The sequence below is a fragment of the Gavia stellata genome, chromosome 6, assembly GCF_030936135.1.
Source record: "Gavia stellata isolate bGavSte3 chromosome 6, bGavSte3.hap2, whole genome shotgun sequence".
Lineage (NCBI taxonomy): Eukaryota > Metazoa > Chordata > Aves > Gaviiformes > Gaviidae > Gavia > Gavia stellata.
The window spans coordinates 26,719,330-26,736,598 of record NC_082599.1 but is presented as its reverse complement, the minus strand read 5'-3'; the positions used below and the strand labels follow the sequence as shown (position 1 = coordinate 26,736,598).

Sequence of the window (17,269 nt, the reverse complement as noted above, 5' to 3'; positions counted from 1 at the left end):
TACTCTCAGATACATCATTTAGAAATGGAAAACTGACATATTAACAGCACATTAAAACATGAAAAATAAAGGCTAACATTATGCTTACAGCTCTAGCATCTTTTGTAAATCTCTACCTGCCTGAAACAGGAACACTACTGTTTTGAGAGCATTTGAATCTAAAGTTTCCAATACCATGAAGTGAAATTTAGGGAATTTTAGCAGCCGTTAAAAACATTTGCATGGTAGTTCATGGATCTTACTAATTTTCAGAACACCTGGACTTTTAGCTATTAAAGTATTAATACATTTGTATGTGTTATTCATAGAACGTACGTGAAGCTGCAGAATACTAAAGCTTGATTTAACAGGACAAAGTTCCCAGGTCTCATTCTCCAAAAACATTCTTAATTCCTCAAGACGGGTTCTGAAATACAACAAATGAATACTCTTAATTGGCAGCAAGAGTAAATCAGGAAGTAGACAACTATTTAACTTACGCAGTGAAAAACCACCTTCAAAAACTGTATAAAAAGTCACACTTGAAAACAGGTATTTAACTCATTCTTTCAACTGACAGACCGCCTAAAAGCTGTGGCTACTAACACAGTGTATGTTTTACGACACCTCTGGAGAAATTCTCAATCTCCAAAATTTGGAAACAGATTTTTTTTGTCAAAACTATTAGAAAGTATAGAGGAACTTCTATGATTGTGCAGTAATACTGGAGCTTTTTTCCCCCCTATGTAATCTGTAGCAAGCAATATAATATATACAAACACTCTATTTAGCAGTACAACAGCTTCTGTGAGCCCACACAAGACAGATGCTTCTTTCAAACACACTGAAGCCAACAGGTAGCAAAGGGAAGTGGAAAGAACTAATGTTCTACAGACATCCCAACTTTCCAGAGAAGAAAAAAGTTAAATGGCTATTAATATCCTAAGCTGTATTTTTCTTCATAGCTTAACTTTACCTTGGTACTAATACAGAGAACGTATTAGGGAAATGTAATCAAGCCATTACATCTCTGCATTGTTTCTGTTATGTTTTTAATCATTAGAAAAGCCTCCCTTCAGCCATAAGCAGAAATACCTTTAATAAAGAAAATCTTTTTGCCATATAAGCAGGAACTCATATAGGAAAAGACAGCAATGAGTCCTTATTGAGGTCACATTGCTGTGTCTTTTCTCCTTAATATATGGTATATTGTTTTGCTTAACAAGTAGCAGTTGGTAAATTATGCACTGGGTTTCTAATTAGGCAGCAAAATATTCTAGAAATACCACTATTTCAATAACGAACTATAATCACCGCTACAATTAAAATTTTCTTGCCTCAGTGAGATGAGCAATGTGTTGCATTATGACTACAGTTTGCTGTGTCTATTTAAATTCACCAGTTAAATGCAAATAGACTTCAAGTGCTATTTTCAAAGCACTGAGTACCCATAGCTTGCAGATCTTCTCGCAGTAAAGCCAACAGAAGTGACAGATAGAGATGCTGTGAAAATCAGCGTTACAGATTAACATTCTTTGAGAGGAAGACTAAGGAGAAAGAGTCATAGAAAAGCAAACATTTAAAAGCCACACAGCACCAGTTTTTGTATCACTTCAAAACTGAAATCAAGGCACTGACAAAATACTTGAACAAATGCTTTTCATTTTCACCATCATACAAGTCTAGAAAGTGGCACACATGGAAGGTCTGGTGCATTCATTCTCTGAAAAGCCTTAGTGATCAGACATACCTTTTTACAAACGTATCAGAACAAAAAGTAAATTGCATTCCAAAAACTGTCTTACTGATGTTCTTTAACAAAATCCCATTCTAATTTTTCAAAATAATCAACTTTTATCCAAAAAAGGCTTCATGTATGGTCTAGTATGACATTGCTCTTCTACACTTTTTGAATGACATGACCAATTCCTTTGAATACTTTCTCTACGTTGGCAGTTCTCTAAAACACCACACCACCCAGGAGGCCACATATGTCAAATTACACAATCAAAGAACTGATTACTCCTGGACTCTGAGCATTTCAGGTCTATGTGGCTTTTATGTACTAATGAATCCTTAAAAGCACTAGCTTTTTTTCTCCACCCTCCAATTAAATAGACAAGGGTAGTGAAAGTCACATTAGCTTGATCTGAAAAGGCAAGATGCTTAAAGCTTTTATATAAATCAACCTGAGGGACATAGCTAGGAAAGAGGTCTTTTATATTTTTCCTTCTGAGAATGAAAACATCAGCCAATTAATCTTCACAACACCCACACAGCATAGAACATATAAAAAGTATTAAATGGTTCACATAATTTGAGTCATAAGTATTTCCTTTTATTTTCATAAGGATTACAAGAAACATTACCTTAATAAAAAACACAAGTTATTTCAAAAAATTATTATTTCTATACATATTCCATCAAAGTTCCTTAACCTTTATTTTACTCAAAGGTAATTCAGAAAATTAGTCTCTGATTCCCTAAATAGTCCTTTAAACATAAGCAAAACCATAATGGTCAAAACAATATTTACTTAACCAAATAACATGTTATGTGGTAATTCAGTGTAGTAAAAGACTGTTAGGTAGACCGAAACAGCTCTTTTTGGAAACTGAGCTGCAAGCTCAGTTTCCAAATCAGTTCATGAAATTTAGTTCAGGGTTCAGAAATGCTTTCAAGAAATAAAGATAGGTGGCATGGCATCTTAATTGACTCATGTTCTGATAAGACACAATGTGCATTATGATCAAGGCTCAAGCTTTTCAGACAACTGGAACTGAGGTCTTCATCAAATATCCGGAACGAAATCCTAGCTACAAACTACCAAAGCTGGAAATTCCAAACCACGTTCTCAGCTTCTGAATTTAGACACTGTCTCATGCTCTCCTACCATAATTTCCTACTTTATGGACTTTAGGCAGAAAGTCTCAAACCAAATGGGTTTGGATGTATAACAGCTCCCATACAACAGAGGACAACAGATCAAGACTGGGAAAGAAAGAGTTTCTTAGAGCAAGGAATGCTGTATTTCTTCTCATATCTTCCTAGCTTTTTACACCCAAAAAGAAGATAAATGCTAGGTAACTAGAATGAAAGAGTTGTCAATCATCCAAACCAAAACATTTGGGAAATTGACAATTAAAACAAACAGACAGACAAGTCTTGAAGCCGTCATAGCCATATATCATGTCTGAGGCCAGAGACTGCCTGCACAGGACAGCACACATGACTGGCCTCAGATATGATAGTAGAGTTGATTGAAACATAATTAGATACTGCCAATGAATAAACTACGAAAACGTGACTCAAAAGGATGGACTCAGTTCTAAACATCTCATTGGATACAAGACAAAATTGCATATTGAAAAAAACATTTCATAACCACACGATAGCTCTTTTTAATATAATGGCATAGAAAAAGAAGTAACAATTTTGCTAGGAAGTATGGACTTCAGAGGCATTCATCCTCAGTATCCCAGGAGACAGCTTAAGAAGCAGCCTGAAAAACTACTGAAATTCTACATAGAAAGTTTTTTATCTTTGGCTTGCCTGCTGCAGAGCTAGAGTTTTCCACAACCATAGTGGAAGCAAAGGCTTCTCCACCCTCTCCCTTTCCCCAGGGTTCAGAGCCCTATTCTCATTATGAAACATATTCTACAATCTGTCAACCTCAATGCAGGAACATTATGCAGTGGAATTCCTTTGGAAAGCACTTAAAGTTAAACCCAACAAAAATAAATGCCATTAGATTCATCCACTGCACATACAGTAGTCTCACCTGTGGTATGTTTTGAAATAGTTAACACTTTGTTTTCTGATAGATTCTTGCAAAACTTCAGACTTACTGCCACAAAATTCTTCTCCCACTTGCATCAGCCTGTAACAATAAAACAAAGCTTAGAAATATTTATTGATTTATTAATATTGCTGTTCCAACCTGAATTACAAGCCTCAAACATTACCATGAGCGTGCATGTATCTCCATAAAAGCAGAGCACAGATATTAACTTGCAAACACTCCACTCATTCCACAAAAGTCCATGTCTCATTCCCCTCCAAATTCTATCATAATGTCCCATACATATAGAGACAAAGAACCATAAGCAAAATAAATGTCTTTTTGAGATCCCATTATGCAGGGCAAGCTGTACAGTTCACAGTCTGAATCCGTCATTTTATTACCAAAACAGAAGGATATAATACTGTACATGTTAGCAGTACCACAGTATTTTACTGCTCATGACTGAGAGTCTCTTTAAAAGCTTCTAGAAACATGAAAATTGTCAGATCTGCACATCTGAAATCTTAAAGGTAGACAATACTGAAATCATATCGCACTTAAGCACTACTTGAGCAGCAAAGCAATTTATGCTATCTCTCCCAAGTACACCGTCATAAACTTCCACATAAAGAAGTGCTCTTCAAACTATCAGTAGATAGGAACAAAGTTGGCATCAGAATGTAAATATCAGCCTTAATTAACTGTGCTGCCTTATCAGAGCTCAAGTTTGTGCACGTGTACTAAGTGGTCTTACGACCACATCAGTATACCTGCTGATAACATCAAGTACAAATATGAAGTCGTCGTATTTGAAGTTAGACAGATCTGTTCCCAGAAGATACGTTTTCACTTTCAGTTGAACATCCTACAAAACACAAACAAGTTTTTGTATACTTAATACACTAAAGACAAAAAGGTGAAGGCTCAAATGCCTGTTTCATTAGCACTTTTTGGTTTGTTTGCACGTATAACTTCTTTTTGAGATTTAGAGTAGAACTCCATTTTCTGTAACGTGAATGATTTCTCATTGACTTTCTAAAATAATATTATAATCAGTTTCTTTAACACTCTATAACAGAAGGTCAATCCTAGATGCTTTATTGACACTGTAAAAACAGAGCTCTGGATTACAGTTCAGCCATGTAAAAGGTTTACAGCTTTTTCATCATATATTTGGGGTCTCACTGCACATCAAACTGATCCAGCAGTCAGACCAGGAATACTGTGAAACCAGGCAGTTTCACAAGACTTCAGGTTCTCCACAGCTATGGTTATACCAGAAACATAAAGCAGTACTGACTGTGCTAACAGAGAAAAGCACATGAGAAGAAAATAGATTGTAGGGCAGCATACAGGTTGGAAGAAGTGGAATCAAGCTGAAAGTCATGTTACTATGTTTTGGCATCTTGACTGAGTTTGTAAGCATAGCGACCAAGTAGTAACTGAGTCACAGAAATTGTATTTCCATGGTTTTGATATATTTAGCTCAAAACAAATAATTAAAAAAAAAAAAATCCCTAGAGAGATTTCTTTAAGCAGATCAGTATAAATATAACTGTCATTAATACCGGGGTGGTGGAAGAGATAGATATTGGGGGGGGGGCGGGGATCAAAACACATACCTGCCATATTCGTGAAAGCCCATGTTCCAATTTCTTTTTTACATAGTTGCGGTCAAAACTGTTCTCTTCGGTTCCAACCACGTTGCTGCCATCTGAAACTGAAGGTGAAAGGTATTGTAGATATTTCCAAAAGCCTTGAAATGTATGCTAGTTTTCTACCCATAATGAAACTTCTGCCTTAGTCATTATTGTATTAACTGTTATGCAAACTCCAGGAGAGCTCCGTTGCTCTGAACTTTTGAAAGGCAATGAATAAAGCACATATAAATAGCATATGCTAATGCAGACCAGGAGAGCTTCTGATTGCTTTTATGTAAGCAGGATACCCCAATCAATAAAAATTAAAAAAAAATACCCCAATCAATAAAAATTAAAAAAAAAAAAGATGAAAGTAACAGATACTGATATTTCAAATACAAAAGATAAAGTTGAATGCTGAAGTGAGCGCTGCTTAATCCTCTACAACAAGATTCTCTAAGGTATTCTACCTTTGTAGGCAAGAATCATGAACTTAAAAATTTCAGAAGCAAGATTTTAACTTTCTGCCCCAGTAAATTCTGTCTTCAACCCTGAGGAAAAATACTAAAACATTTTCCAGGAACTATGCAAATGATATAGCATGCTCTTTTCTTTTTTCCCCTCTCATACTACTCTATGCTTATACATGAAATAATGTCAATCATACAATCAGGTGTGTTTCATTCTTCCAAATTATTTTACTTAATTCTAAAACCTTTATTCCCACAGCTCTGGCTCACTTTGCAAAAAAGCACTGTAATGCATGGTAAACTTCTCCTTTATGTGGTCCTCTCTCTCCCCATGAAGGAAATATATCTTATTTCCATTTTAAAAAAGAGAAAGTAATATTTTATATGTCGTTTGTGAGCATACAGTTGTGGTTACACTTGCAGTCTATGATAGCACCGTGTCATGCAGTTTTGCTTCACAGCCTATGATTGACCACGAAAAGCTCTGTCTTAACCAGACCATACATACAAACTTTCCCCATAGTAAGACGACTCTGCTGTTCCTGGCAAGGAGAAAAAACTATGCACATCCTTTAAAGCCCAAACCATTCAGTGATTTGACGTGAAAGATAAAAATTCACATAAAATACTACATTGGAATATTACGAAGCGTACAGCCCTCCTACCCCATCATTCAAGAGGCTGCAAACACAGAAGAATTAAGATTGCCTGTAGTACCCCAGCATTGCCCTGCGGCTCAGACCTGTCTCTCCATCTTTTCTGCAACCTCCAGCTAGTTTTCAGTACTTGAGAAGACTATTCACTCCCTTGTTCCTGGCCCTGCTGGTCTCATCTCTCTCCCTCCACAAGCAGGCTCCCAACTCAAAGCCATTCCTCCCCCTGATTCCAGCATTCCCTCTCAAAAACCTCCACCCACCCCCAAGCAATCATTTTGCATGCGCATCAGGCAGTCTCATCCTTGCCGCCTAGCCTTCGCAGGAACAGGCAGCACAAAACCCAGATCCTACAGGAATGGAGAGAGGGACCTGGTAAAAAAACCCAATAAAATAAATCAAAGTTTATTTTGATACCATGGGAAAGACAGTCCCTATCTATAATTTTGGGCCTACCTGGAGAGCAACAGGGCATGTCTAACAGACTAGGGCATATCTAATGTCCTTGAGTTAGATCCCATTCTTGAAAGATGGACTTTTTTTTGATCTGTTGGACTTCATGACCAGGTAGATACATCACTGCTATAATGCAAACAGGAAGGTAAAGGAAAGAGTGGAACATTTAACAGCTCCTCAACAAATGTCAGTAGTGTCTTGGCCAGCCCTAACTTGTGGAACACGTTATTTGGGTGAGAAAAAAAAAAAAAGGAAAAAAAATTATTTCTAGCCTCAGCAAGGAATTTGGAAGCGATCTAAGGCCATGGACCAAACTGCCTTGGTGGAATTACACACAGCTTCCACCCAGGGAGACAGCACTAAGGCTGTGAAGCACGTTAAACTGTGTGATGCTGCCAGACAGCTCAGGTGCAGCTCCAGCAGCGTTTCATTCATGAGCTGGTCTCATCAATGCAGGGACAGGATTTTATGTCGTCATTCGAAACTAGCAAGGACAAAAACGCCATCTGCAGACTGAATCCCTGTCACAATAGAGTTCCTTAGATGGTAACATGCTACCAGGACCACAGTGAGAGCTACTCCTGACTGACCTTTGCAGTGCTTCAATACTAGGCTTCATAGTTTCTTCCAGAAAGCCTCCTGGCTTAATTTCACTTTCCTCAGAGAGAGCAGCAATTTTTCATGTCTAATTTTGCTGTCTACTAAAGAAGGGTCCAGAACCATAAAGAACCTACATCTGTCCTCCATTTGCCAGCACTAAGAAATTTATTGTCAACAACAAAAGTGTTCTTTTCATGTCAAGCCTTGCCCTCAATCCAGACCACGCGATCTAGATGTATATCGTGTAAATACTGTGAGCACCTTACTAATGAGCGCAGTAGGGCATGGGAGGCTGGATACGAGGCTTTGATCAACCTTTTCAGATGTGTGCAGAACACACCTCCGCAGCATTGTCTGGACTACAGCATATTTAAAAGGAGAAAGGAAAGAGTCATCCACTGGACAAGAAGGGTTATGACTGGTATCAGATACTGACAATTCAGTTAAACCAAAATACAAAAGAGCACAGCATAGTCCGACCATGTTCTGACCATATTTTCTCCAGATCATCTGGTGTTCACTGTCAAGTGAGCAGTTACCTCCTGTAACAATCACTAATCCTAATTAGAACTTGCCAGTGTCTCATACACCCAGTCCTAGGCCAGACTCTCTGTAAGTAGAACAGCATGATATGCAACTTCCTTCTCCCCATCAACCATCTGTTTTCTGCTTTGAACTTTTTCAGAGTATATTTTTCAGAACAAGAACTATTAGCAGTTCCCATGTAAATTAAAAAAGATTATTCTAAATATATATAATATATTACCTATTATATGAATGCTTATATAAGCATAACAGGAACAACAAAAATATGAAACCTTCAACATCTATAGCTCCATTTAAGTTAAGTAAATGTAGGGAATATAGTTACTGAGAAGGATGCTGGCCTTGCTTAGTTTCTTTCAAATGGAGCTTTTTGGTGTGTCTGGACATGTTATTAAATTATGATCCTTATCAAACACTGAGTGAGCTTCATCTGTGACCTAGGGATTATGAAAGTGAACCTATGAACACTACCAAGACGAATCTTCAAGCCAGTTAAGTTAAAATTAGTCTCCTCATGAAGCTAGACCTCAAGAAAACAGAACCAATACAGTATTACATGCAGCCAGAATGTAAAAACTCTGGTACTTTCAATTGAATAACCCCTCCTCACAATTAAAAACATATTAAATATATTCTGGAATTTAGGCTTATATTAATTTCTTCCAAGGCTACAAAACTGTGTTAAACTCTTTCCTGTTTAAAGTCATTGAGACTGCTTTAGCAGGTGGACTGAGAATTTACCCTAATTACTCAAAATGAAAAGATAAAAGGCTGATTGATGTGAAAACAAGACTCAAACATAATTCATACAGAATCACAGAATCATTAAGGTTGGAAAAAGACCTGTAAGATCATCACGTCCAACCATCCAATTCCATACTATATCTACTGTTGCAGGGCACTCAAAATTTTCCTTGTGAAAGAAAAATCATTAAAAAAATATTAGCCACTGTATATATAAATTATAAGTTAGTAACTGCACCTAAATATGGTCCTCTTCTCCTGAAAGCAGTAATTCTGACACATGCATTTTCGAAAGTGATTTATCATGGAAGATTAAACAAAATATAAACAGAAAGAATAACCCAAATAGAGAAACCCTAAGTGGATTTATCCGTTCTCTGACTATACTAGTAAACAAAACCAGCTTAGTCACAGCACGCTCTTTAGAAGTTTCTGCAACCTCCTCTCTTCTACACTTCTGCAGAGTGAAGCCAAGCCTAATCTTTGACCTGTTCTCAAGGCTAAGACCATAGTCCTTGTCCTCATAAACTGCCATTTATGAAGGAATGGTTGGACAGAGTCAAATGGATGTTATTGTTCAACACAAATCCACGCAATTTTCCCTCTGGCAATCTCCTGCGCTCCTGGTTTATGGCCAGTCATGCTAAGAGGTCTTCTTTTCCAGTCTTTTAATGAACTGTACTGCAGCTAACTTCACACATGCGAACATACGAATTTAGGATAGTTTCCTTGAAAATCAAGGATTGGACAAAGGTCCACAAGCATTTACACTTTTTGCTTTGAAGAATTTGGAACAGGTAGCAGAATATATAAATATTCATAATTTCACGTAAAAATATTAATCAGAAGCATCCAGGAGTTATTCTTCTAAATGCTTGATTTAAATACTGAGAAACCTGAAAAATGACTGTATTTCTTTAAAGTTCGTAAAGGCAGCCTTCAGTTATAACAAAAGGTTTTTGTTTAATCCTTGCTAGGCAGATGGGGGAAAAAAAAGAAAAAAAAATAAAAGAAAAAAAAAAAATCAATCAAATCCCTGTCCTCTAGCTTCATTCTTTGCATACCAAGCAGGTCTTGCACAGAACTTACACAGTATAATTTTCAAAACGTTCAGTTTATAAAAATGGCTGAAATTAAATGTCCATCTTACATAATTTTATTCTTGCTTTTCAGTGCATCTATTACAGGTATTACAGTCATTACCAGCTTTTACCACTAGGATTATACCTGTAAAATCAGGAGTTTAAATGCTATAGTGATTATTTTGCTGCTCTGTTTCAGTTCTTCTGTTAAATTAGTGGCTCAGGAATACATGTGAATTATATCAATGTCACAGTAAATTTTATGAAATGTGAAAACCTAGCTGAACCAGGCAGGGCCCTGCACAAACCAATGCAACTTTGAAGTTCAGTCTGCTTTGAGCAGGGAAGACAAAATGACCTGCACAGGTCCCTTTAAAACTCATTTTTTCTTTGATTCTATACTACAAACACAAACAATGCTTTGACCATGACCAACAGTGCAATGGAAAATTTTCTAGTAAGCAGTTTATTTTCAGGGATGAAAGCCCTTATCACAGCAATTTGCTATTTACTATACGAACAACAAAATCACAGAATAAGTAGCAGTTCATTAAACGTGACATAGAACTCATTTCATGTTATGGAGTTGATATCTTTAGTTCACTAATTTTATCTTCAGTATGATTAAAAAAGTCCTACATATGAACACTTAATTCTATCCTTCCAACAGTATATTAGAGCAATTACTTAAGTGTTATTACTGATGATTCATAGAACTATCAATACCATACATTTCACCATGATTACTGCTACTCTAACACTTCAGCAAACTGAATCTTATTAGGATTTCCTATTTCATGAAAGGTACTAAATATATCTCATACTTCAAAAAAATTTTAGGATGCATTTATATCCAGAGATAATTATCTGTTTCCATTTAGTTTATTCCAAGTAAGCGCTTTTTTTAATTGATCTTAAATAAAGTAATCCCCAGAGGCCAGTCCACACTATAACTGACAGAACAACTGCAAATTCTGAACTCAATTCTACGGAAAAAAATAAAAAAGCCTCAATCTCAAAGAGTCTCTCCTATAAATATTCCAAACAAAAAAAAAATCCTATCGTGGAACTATTTTCTATTCCATTTTGCTCTTCAGTGTCAAACTAGACTAACTTTCAGAACACAAATAAACAGTATATTTAATGATATAAAGCAGACACACCTCCTTTATCAGAAATGCAGAAGGGCAATTATTTACAAGTCATGCAAAGTACATTTTAACATCTGTAAGAGGCATTAATAATCACAAATATGTGACACACGATCTAGATGAAGTGCAACCTCCTTTCCATAATCCATGCAGGACTTCTTTTGGATAAGCATCACTATTAAAATAGAAAGAGCTATGTAACTCATGTCTTCTAAGTCCAGCTTCTCACTTCTACAGCTGGGTTTGTGCCCTAAGATTAAGAGTCCCTCGACTCATTTAAGGTACTTTGTAAGACTGTTGACATTAACTGGCACAATGAGAGAAAAATACTGGGACAGCTTTGAGTTCTCAAAATTATAAAAGCCAGATACACATACAACATGCTCCTTCTATTGCTCCAGTCTATGGGGTTTAATTGAGGGAACAATTTTAGCATAATCTCCTGAACTGCCTCCATGGTTCCTTCTGACGTACCTGCCCTTCCTACAGGAATTTTACTCTTTGGCTTTAGCACATATCACAGCTATTAAATCAATAAATATGGAATGAGGCTTCCATGTATAGGTTTAATAATTACTACGGCATAAGCAGTGACTTTTAGAAAAAACAGACATTTGGTAGATACTTATAGTCCCTCAGAAATTAAATTATACTTGTGAAATTCCCTTTTGTGTTCTTTATCATTGCTGACGTATTTGAAAAAGTGATTCAGTAGCTCAAATATATTCTAGTTGCACATTACAGCTAAGCCACAATGTCTCCAGAAACTTAAAAACTGAGTGACAGAAGATTTAGTGGATTAGTAGTAAACATACCAAAACACTCTGACAGACATTTAAAAAGCAATGCATTTAAAATTACTCATGTGACTGAATATACCACTTTATTAGGCTTAATGGTTCCTTTAAAAGGTTTTGCAGTGCAAATGAGTTTGTTTTTTCAGGATATCATAAGTAACCACACTAAGGGGAACTATTTTTAAAATTACATCTGGAGCTGAGCAAGTAGTCTACTGTGACAATGTTTCCATACAATAAACTCTTTATGATACCTGCTTTATTATACACATGCAAAGATCACAACAAAATGAAAACAAGAGAAGGAAATGTAATTATCTGAAGTTATTTTAAATTTAAAAGTAAACACTATTGATAATGGGTAATTCACTCAAAACTTCAGAATCTTTCTTCACACGGTGCATCTCAAAATTAAGTAATTCAACTGTGAATTTTAATTCTGATATAAAAACTTTCATTGGAAATAACAGTTTCAAAAAATCCACATTTTAAAATTTTTTAAAAATTATTTTAAGATTCCACACAATACAAGGACACTCCAAAGAAAATATTTTCATTAATTTTTCAAATTTAAAGTAGGAAAACAATTAGCATAAGTTTCATTCTTTTTAAGATTTAAAATATGTAATAAATCTGACTTTTGAAAGAAATGTTGGATTTCAAATACATTGTAGGAAGCACAGTGTTGCAAGATCTGTTCTTTACTTCTATTTCCAATTTTTTTCCCTTTCTTCTTATCATGTAATGTAAAGGATACAAGTGTTATGTAAATCAGGCAAGGAGGAATAACTTCAGCAGCAATCCTAGAGTACTTGTCCTTTGACAGAAACCTCCTCCTCAGTAAGAAAAGAGCAAGCCTATCTGATTCAAATAAACAGGAGTTTTGCATAAATCTTAATACTGTAAATTTCACACTCTGCCCTCTGCCAAACACAAGCATCTTGGGTTAGTGGGGGAATAAATTCTGTCTTCAGGCATTTTATATTAATTTAGAATACGTCCAGCAAAATGTACTTAGGAAGACTTAGACAGACAATAGATGAAGGTTTTGTGCTTCTGTCCCACAAACACAAACTGGAACAACAATAAAAGAAAACCAGAATTATACTAATATATATTAAATGTTTGCTTTTTTCTGTAAGGTTATCAAGGAAATTTTGACCGTATCTCATGATGGATTCACTAGTATAGATGACATACAACATTCAGGAAATTGGATATCCTGAAAATCACGATGACAGATTTACAACAGATTAATTCCCTATTGTTTCAGTCATCTGTCCTAGTACACAATCCAGTACCCCAATCTACTAAGCTTAATATGCAGTGAAAATTTCAACGCTGATCAAAAAATCTGAAATTTCACATTGGTCCTATATTAAAGGGAAACATCCTCAGATTTTGTAGTCATCTACCACAGCCAACTTCCAACTCAACAATAAGCACTGTTTAAAATAAAACTTTATATCTGTAATAATGGCACATATACATATTCATTAAAAAATCAACTTTATACTGAAGACTACAAAAACCCAGTGAGTATTTAAGCCCTTTCTGCACACTGTAAGCAATAACGCTGAAGGCACTGAGTCAAGACCACAAAGGTACGGAAATACAAATGAACAACTTGAGCATAGGAAAAGTTATTCCCAAATATCAGAAGTTTTGTTTCCAGAACAGTTTCTTACCAGAAGACACAGCTACTGAGTCATCTTGGTCGTGATTCTCATGCCACTGCATCGTTCGGTAATAACTGAGCATGACTTCCCAGAGGGCTTTGCAGAGATCAGCAAGGCATGGAATGTAGCTGTCTGATGTAATATGCTACAGAAAAACAAAATAATATTGTGAAATTCAACAATTGTGTTTATTTTTTGCAGAGGCAAAACAAACCATATAAAAACATCCATATTCATACAGCTGAGAGGCTTGACATATATCAGTTTCCTTTTCAAAAGTATTTGAGCTGATGAATGCCTGATTTTAGTCAACTAATCAAATGCTGTCTAAAAGTGCAAAGTTTATTTGTTAGCACCTCTTTTTTTTTTTTTTCTTCAACTGGCCCATATATTGACCACTTTTTATATTTATGGAACAGCAAGGTAGATACAGAAGTAAAGCCACACAGCCTAATAGTCAGCACACCTCACCATCTAAGAGGGATGCAGCCACCTCTGCGACATGCAGACACTGAGTCAGTTCAATGATATAGATACTTGTACTTCAGTAGTACATAGAAGCCATCCTGGCTAGTGCCCCATTGGATTGAATGCTGTATAAAGAAGTAGTTTAAAAACAAACAAACAAACTTAGACAGCAGCTGTCCTACCTCCCCAATCCACCCTGATCCAAAAAGCCAACTGTAAATTAACATGTTCATTAGGTGAAGAGTATTAATTTTATCAGAGAGACAGATACACAGGAGAAATACCCAAGATGAGACTGTCAGGTAAAGGGATGAATTTGAGAAGGGGTCTGGCTGGGTAACGCATTTTGCACACCCGGTGAAGAACCCTGATTTAGGTACAACAAGCTCAGTAGTACTGCTTGTAAATGTAAATAAATGGGCTCAGTATCATAAATATTCGCAAAGAATGAGAAATAATACTGAAGGGCATATAGAAGTATGAAGCAAAAAAACTCAGAAGAAAAGTGCATTAGAAACCAATAAATGAAAACAAAAGCACCCTCTGAAGACTTAAAGCAGAAGTACTAAAGGGCTGCAGTCTGGAGAACAGAGATCAGGGTTTGCTGGCTTTCTTCAACTAGAATTCATCTCAGTGAAGTGCAAATACAACCTATCTGGAACCTTACTCGTTCTGTTCATTAATACTTATGTCAATTACTCCCAATAAATTAATTTTTTCATAATCCACTTCCGCTCATATGAAGGCTCTTAGATTATGTAAGCCTTTTAAGTCAAAGGAGCACCTCTTCACAATGAAATGGTTTTCAGTGCAGATGTGTTGTTCACTAGTTGAAGCTACACAGTCCCAGGAGATTTGAGAAGTGAAAGAGCTGAAAGTGGATCAGAATATGAACTTTAATCTGCTCGTGACTGTACTTTGATTTATAAATTGCAATTGATGGGGTGGGTCCTTGAGTTGATGAAGTATGATGAGGGCTTACTCTGTGACTGAAACAAACGAACAAAGAACATTTAAGATAGAAACATAATTTCAAGTTTTATATCAATGTTACAACCACCTAAAATACCTCACACTCTCTCTCCCCACCACTGAAGTTTAAGAAAATTTCTCAGGGTGTAACAGTAAGATCACAAGTGAAAGAACTGAAGAGTGAACTAAAAATACTACTCAAAAATACAGTAATTCATTCTAATAACATTTAAAAAGAAATAAACAAAATATGCACTTGCAAGAAACTGCGTCTAAAAATCTATCGTAGAGAAAAATACAGGGTTATGCCCAGTCCATGATCTGCCTATCATCAGGCCTTTGCATCTCAATATTACAGTGCATCTCAATACTACAGTGCAATGAATGTGATACTGTATTAGGAGTAATGGGAAGACTCCAATTACGTTAATATCCTTACAAGAATCCTTACTGAAATGCAGTATTACAGAAATTGTGAATACAGCCAAAATGCACTGAAATAAAGTTCAAAGCTAATAGTGATTCCAATAACTAGCATATTACACTGAAGACATGGGAGTTTTCACAGAATCACTAAGGTTGGAAAAGACCTGCAAGATCATCGGGTCCAACCACCAACCCAACACCATCATGCCCACTAAACCATGTCCCACAATGCCACGTCTACATGTTACTTGAATACCTCCAGTGATGGTGACTCCACCACCTCCCTGGGCAGCTTATTCCAGTGTCTCACCACTCTCTCAGTAAAGAAATTTTTCCTAATATCCAGCCTGAACCTCCCCTCACGCAACTTGAGGCCATTTCCTCTTGTCCTGTCACTAGTCACTTGGGAGAAGAGACCAGCACCCATGTCTCTGCAACCTCCTTTCAGGTAATGGTAGAGAGCGATAAGGTCTCCCCTCAGCCTCCTCTTCTCCAGACTGAACAACCCCAGTTCCCTCAGCCGCTCCTCCTAAGACTTCTTGTGCTCCAGACCCCTCACCAGCTTCGTCGCCCTTCTCTGGACACGCTCCAGCACCTCAATGTCCTTCTTGTAGTGAGGGGCCCAAAACTGAACTCAGGACTTGAGGTGCGGCCTCACCAGCGCCGAGTACAGGGGCACGATCACCTCCCTGCTCCTGCTGGCCACACTGTTTCTGATACAGGCCAGGATGCCGTTGGCCTTCTTGGCCACCTGGGCACACTGCTGGCTCATATTTTGATATCTTAATCTCGTGTTTGTATCCTACAATTTACTTCTTTACATTTATTTAGATGGTGTGTACACTAACTCCAAAATGCTAAGATTTAGTGCAATCAAAATCAGCATTAAGTTGTGAATAACCAATCTCTCAATTAGCCTATGAATTGTATTAAGAAACTACAGTAGCTGCAGGGTTATTTTAATAACTGAGTCTCTACTTACATAAGGTATACTTAAAACAGTGAAAAAATTCAATTAAAAAATATACATATATGCAAGAATTACATACTGTACAGAGGTCTTTGTACTGTAACTTCTGAAACTTGGTGTCTGTGTTTCCTGCACACAGCTCCACATATCCAAGGACTACTTGAAACACAGTGTTGTGAATGGCTTGAGTGAAGTGCATATGTAACTGGTCCATTGCTGTCTGAAAGAAAAGAAAGAACATAAAATCAAATAGTAAAATTCAATTTGTCATATGCCATAGTCTTTTGATGTAAGACATTTTCAGTACAATCAGGAGATTGTAAGCATGGCCTCCAATCTTTGTTTTAAAAATAACTCACATAGGACTTGGCAATATTACAATATGGTAATGTAAGAGTTCAGGTATTACCAGTTCAGGTATTACCAGTAAAATCAGTTTCCCTTGCCATTGTCCCTGTGTAACTCACCAGGTTTTTTTACATTATCACTAGTAAATATTAATTTTACATTTCTATAATATATTTAACTATAGAATTCACTCATTCATTCATTTACCCTCCCAATCATTGATGAATGCGTCAAAAAGAAATTAGTCGACATCAGTGCTATTTTTCCCGATAAAAATATTTCCTTTGCAATTAATAAAACTAAAACCACAATTACAAAGTCTTCAATCCATCCACTTTCCAAACCGACTTCTTCCTTGAAGAATACAAAGTAGGATTAAGTGTTACAGAAAGGCATGCACATCACAAACAAATTTCTTCCAAAAACCCTCTCTGCAATAAAAACAAAATATGTCATTTGTTTAACAAAACTTACTTTTTTCAGGAAAAAAAAAAATATCAGTAC

The 17,269-nt window shown here is 36.4% G+C and overlaps 1 protein-coding gene across 1 annotated transcript in view; it reads right to left on the bottom strand.

The window, feature by feature from the left end:
* Positions 1–17,269, bottom strand: part of VPS50 (VPS50 subunit of EARP/GARPII complex) — a 96,961-nt gene that overhangs the window by 42,291 nt on the left and 37,401 nt on the right. Inside the window, exons 12-17 of the mRNA XM_059818341.1 lie at positions 16,497–16,637; positions 13,591–13,726; positions 5,386–5,483; positions 4,534–4,628; positions 3,761–3,859; positions 316–406 (exon numbers count right to left, since the gene is read on the bottom strand). Coding sequence (XP_059674324.1) covers positions 316–406; positions 3,761–3,859; positions 4,534–4,628; positions 5,386–5,483; positions 13,591–13,726; positions 16,497–16,637 — 660 coding nt within the window. The remainder of the gene's footprint in view (positions 1–315; positions 407–3,760; positions 3,860–4,533; positions 4,629–5,385; positions 5,484–13,590; positions 13,727–16,496; positions 16,638–17,269) is intronic.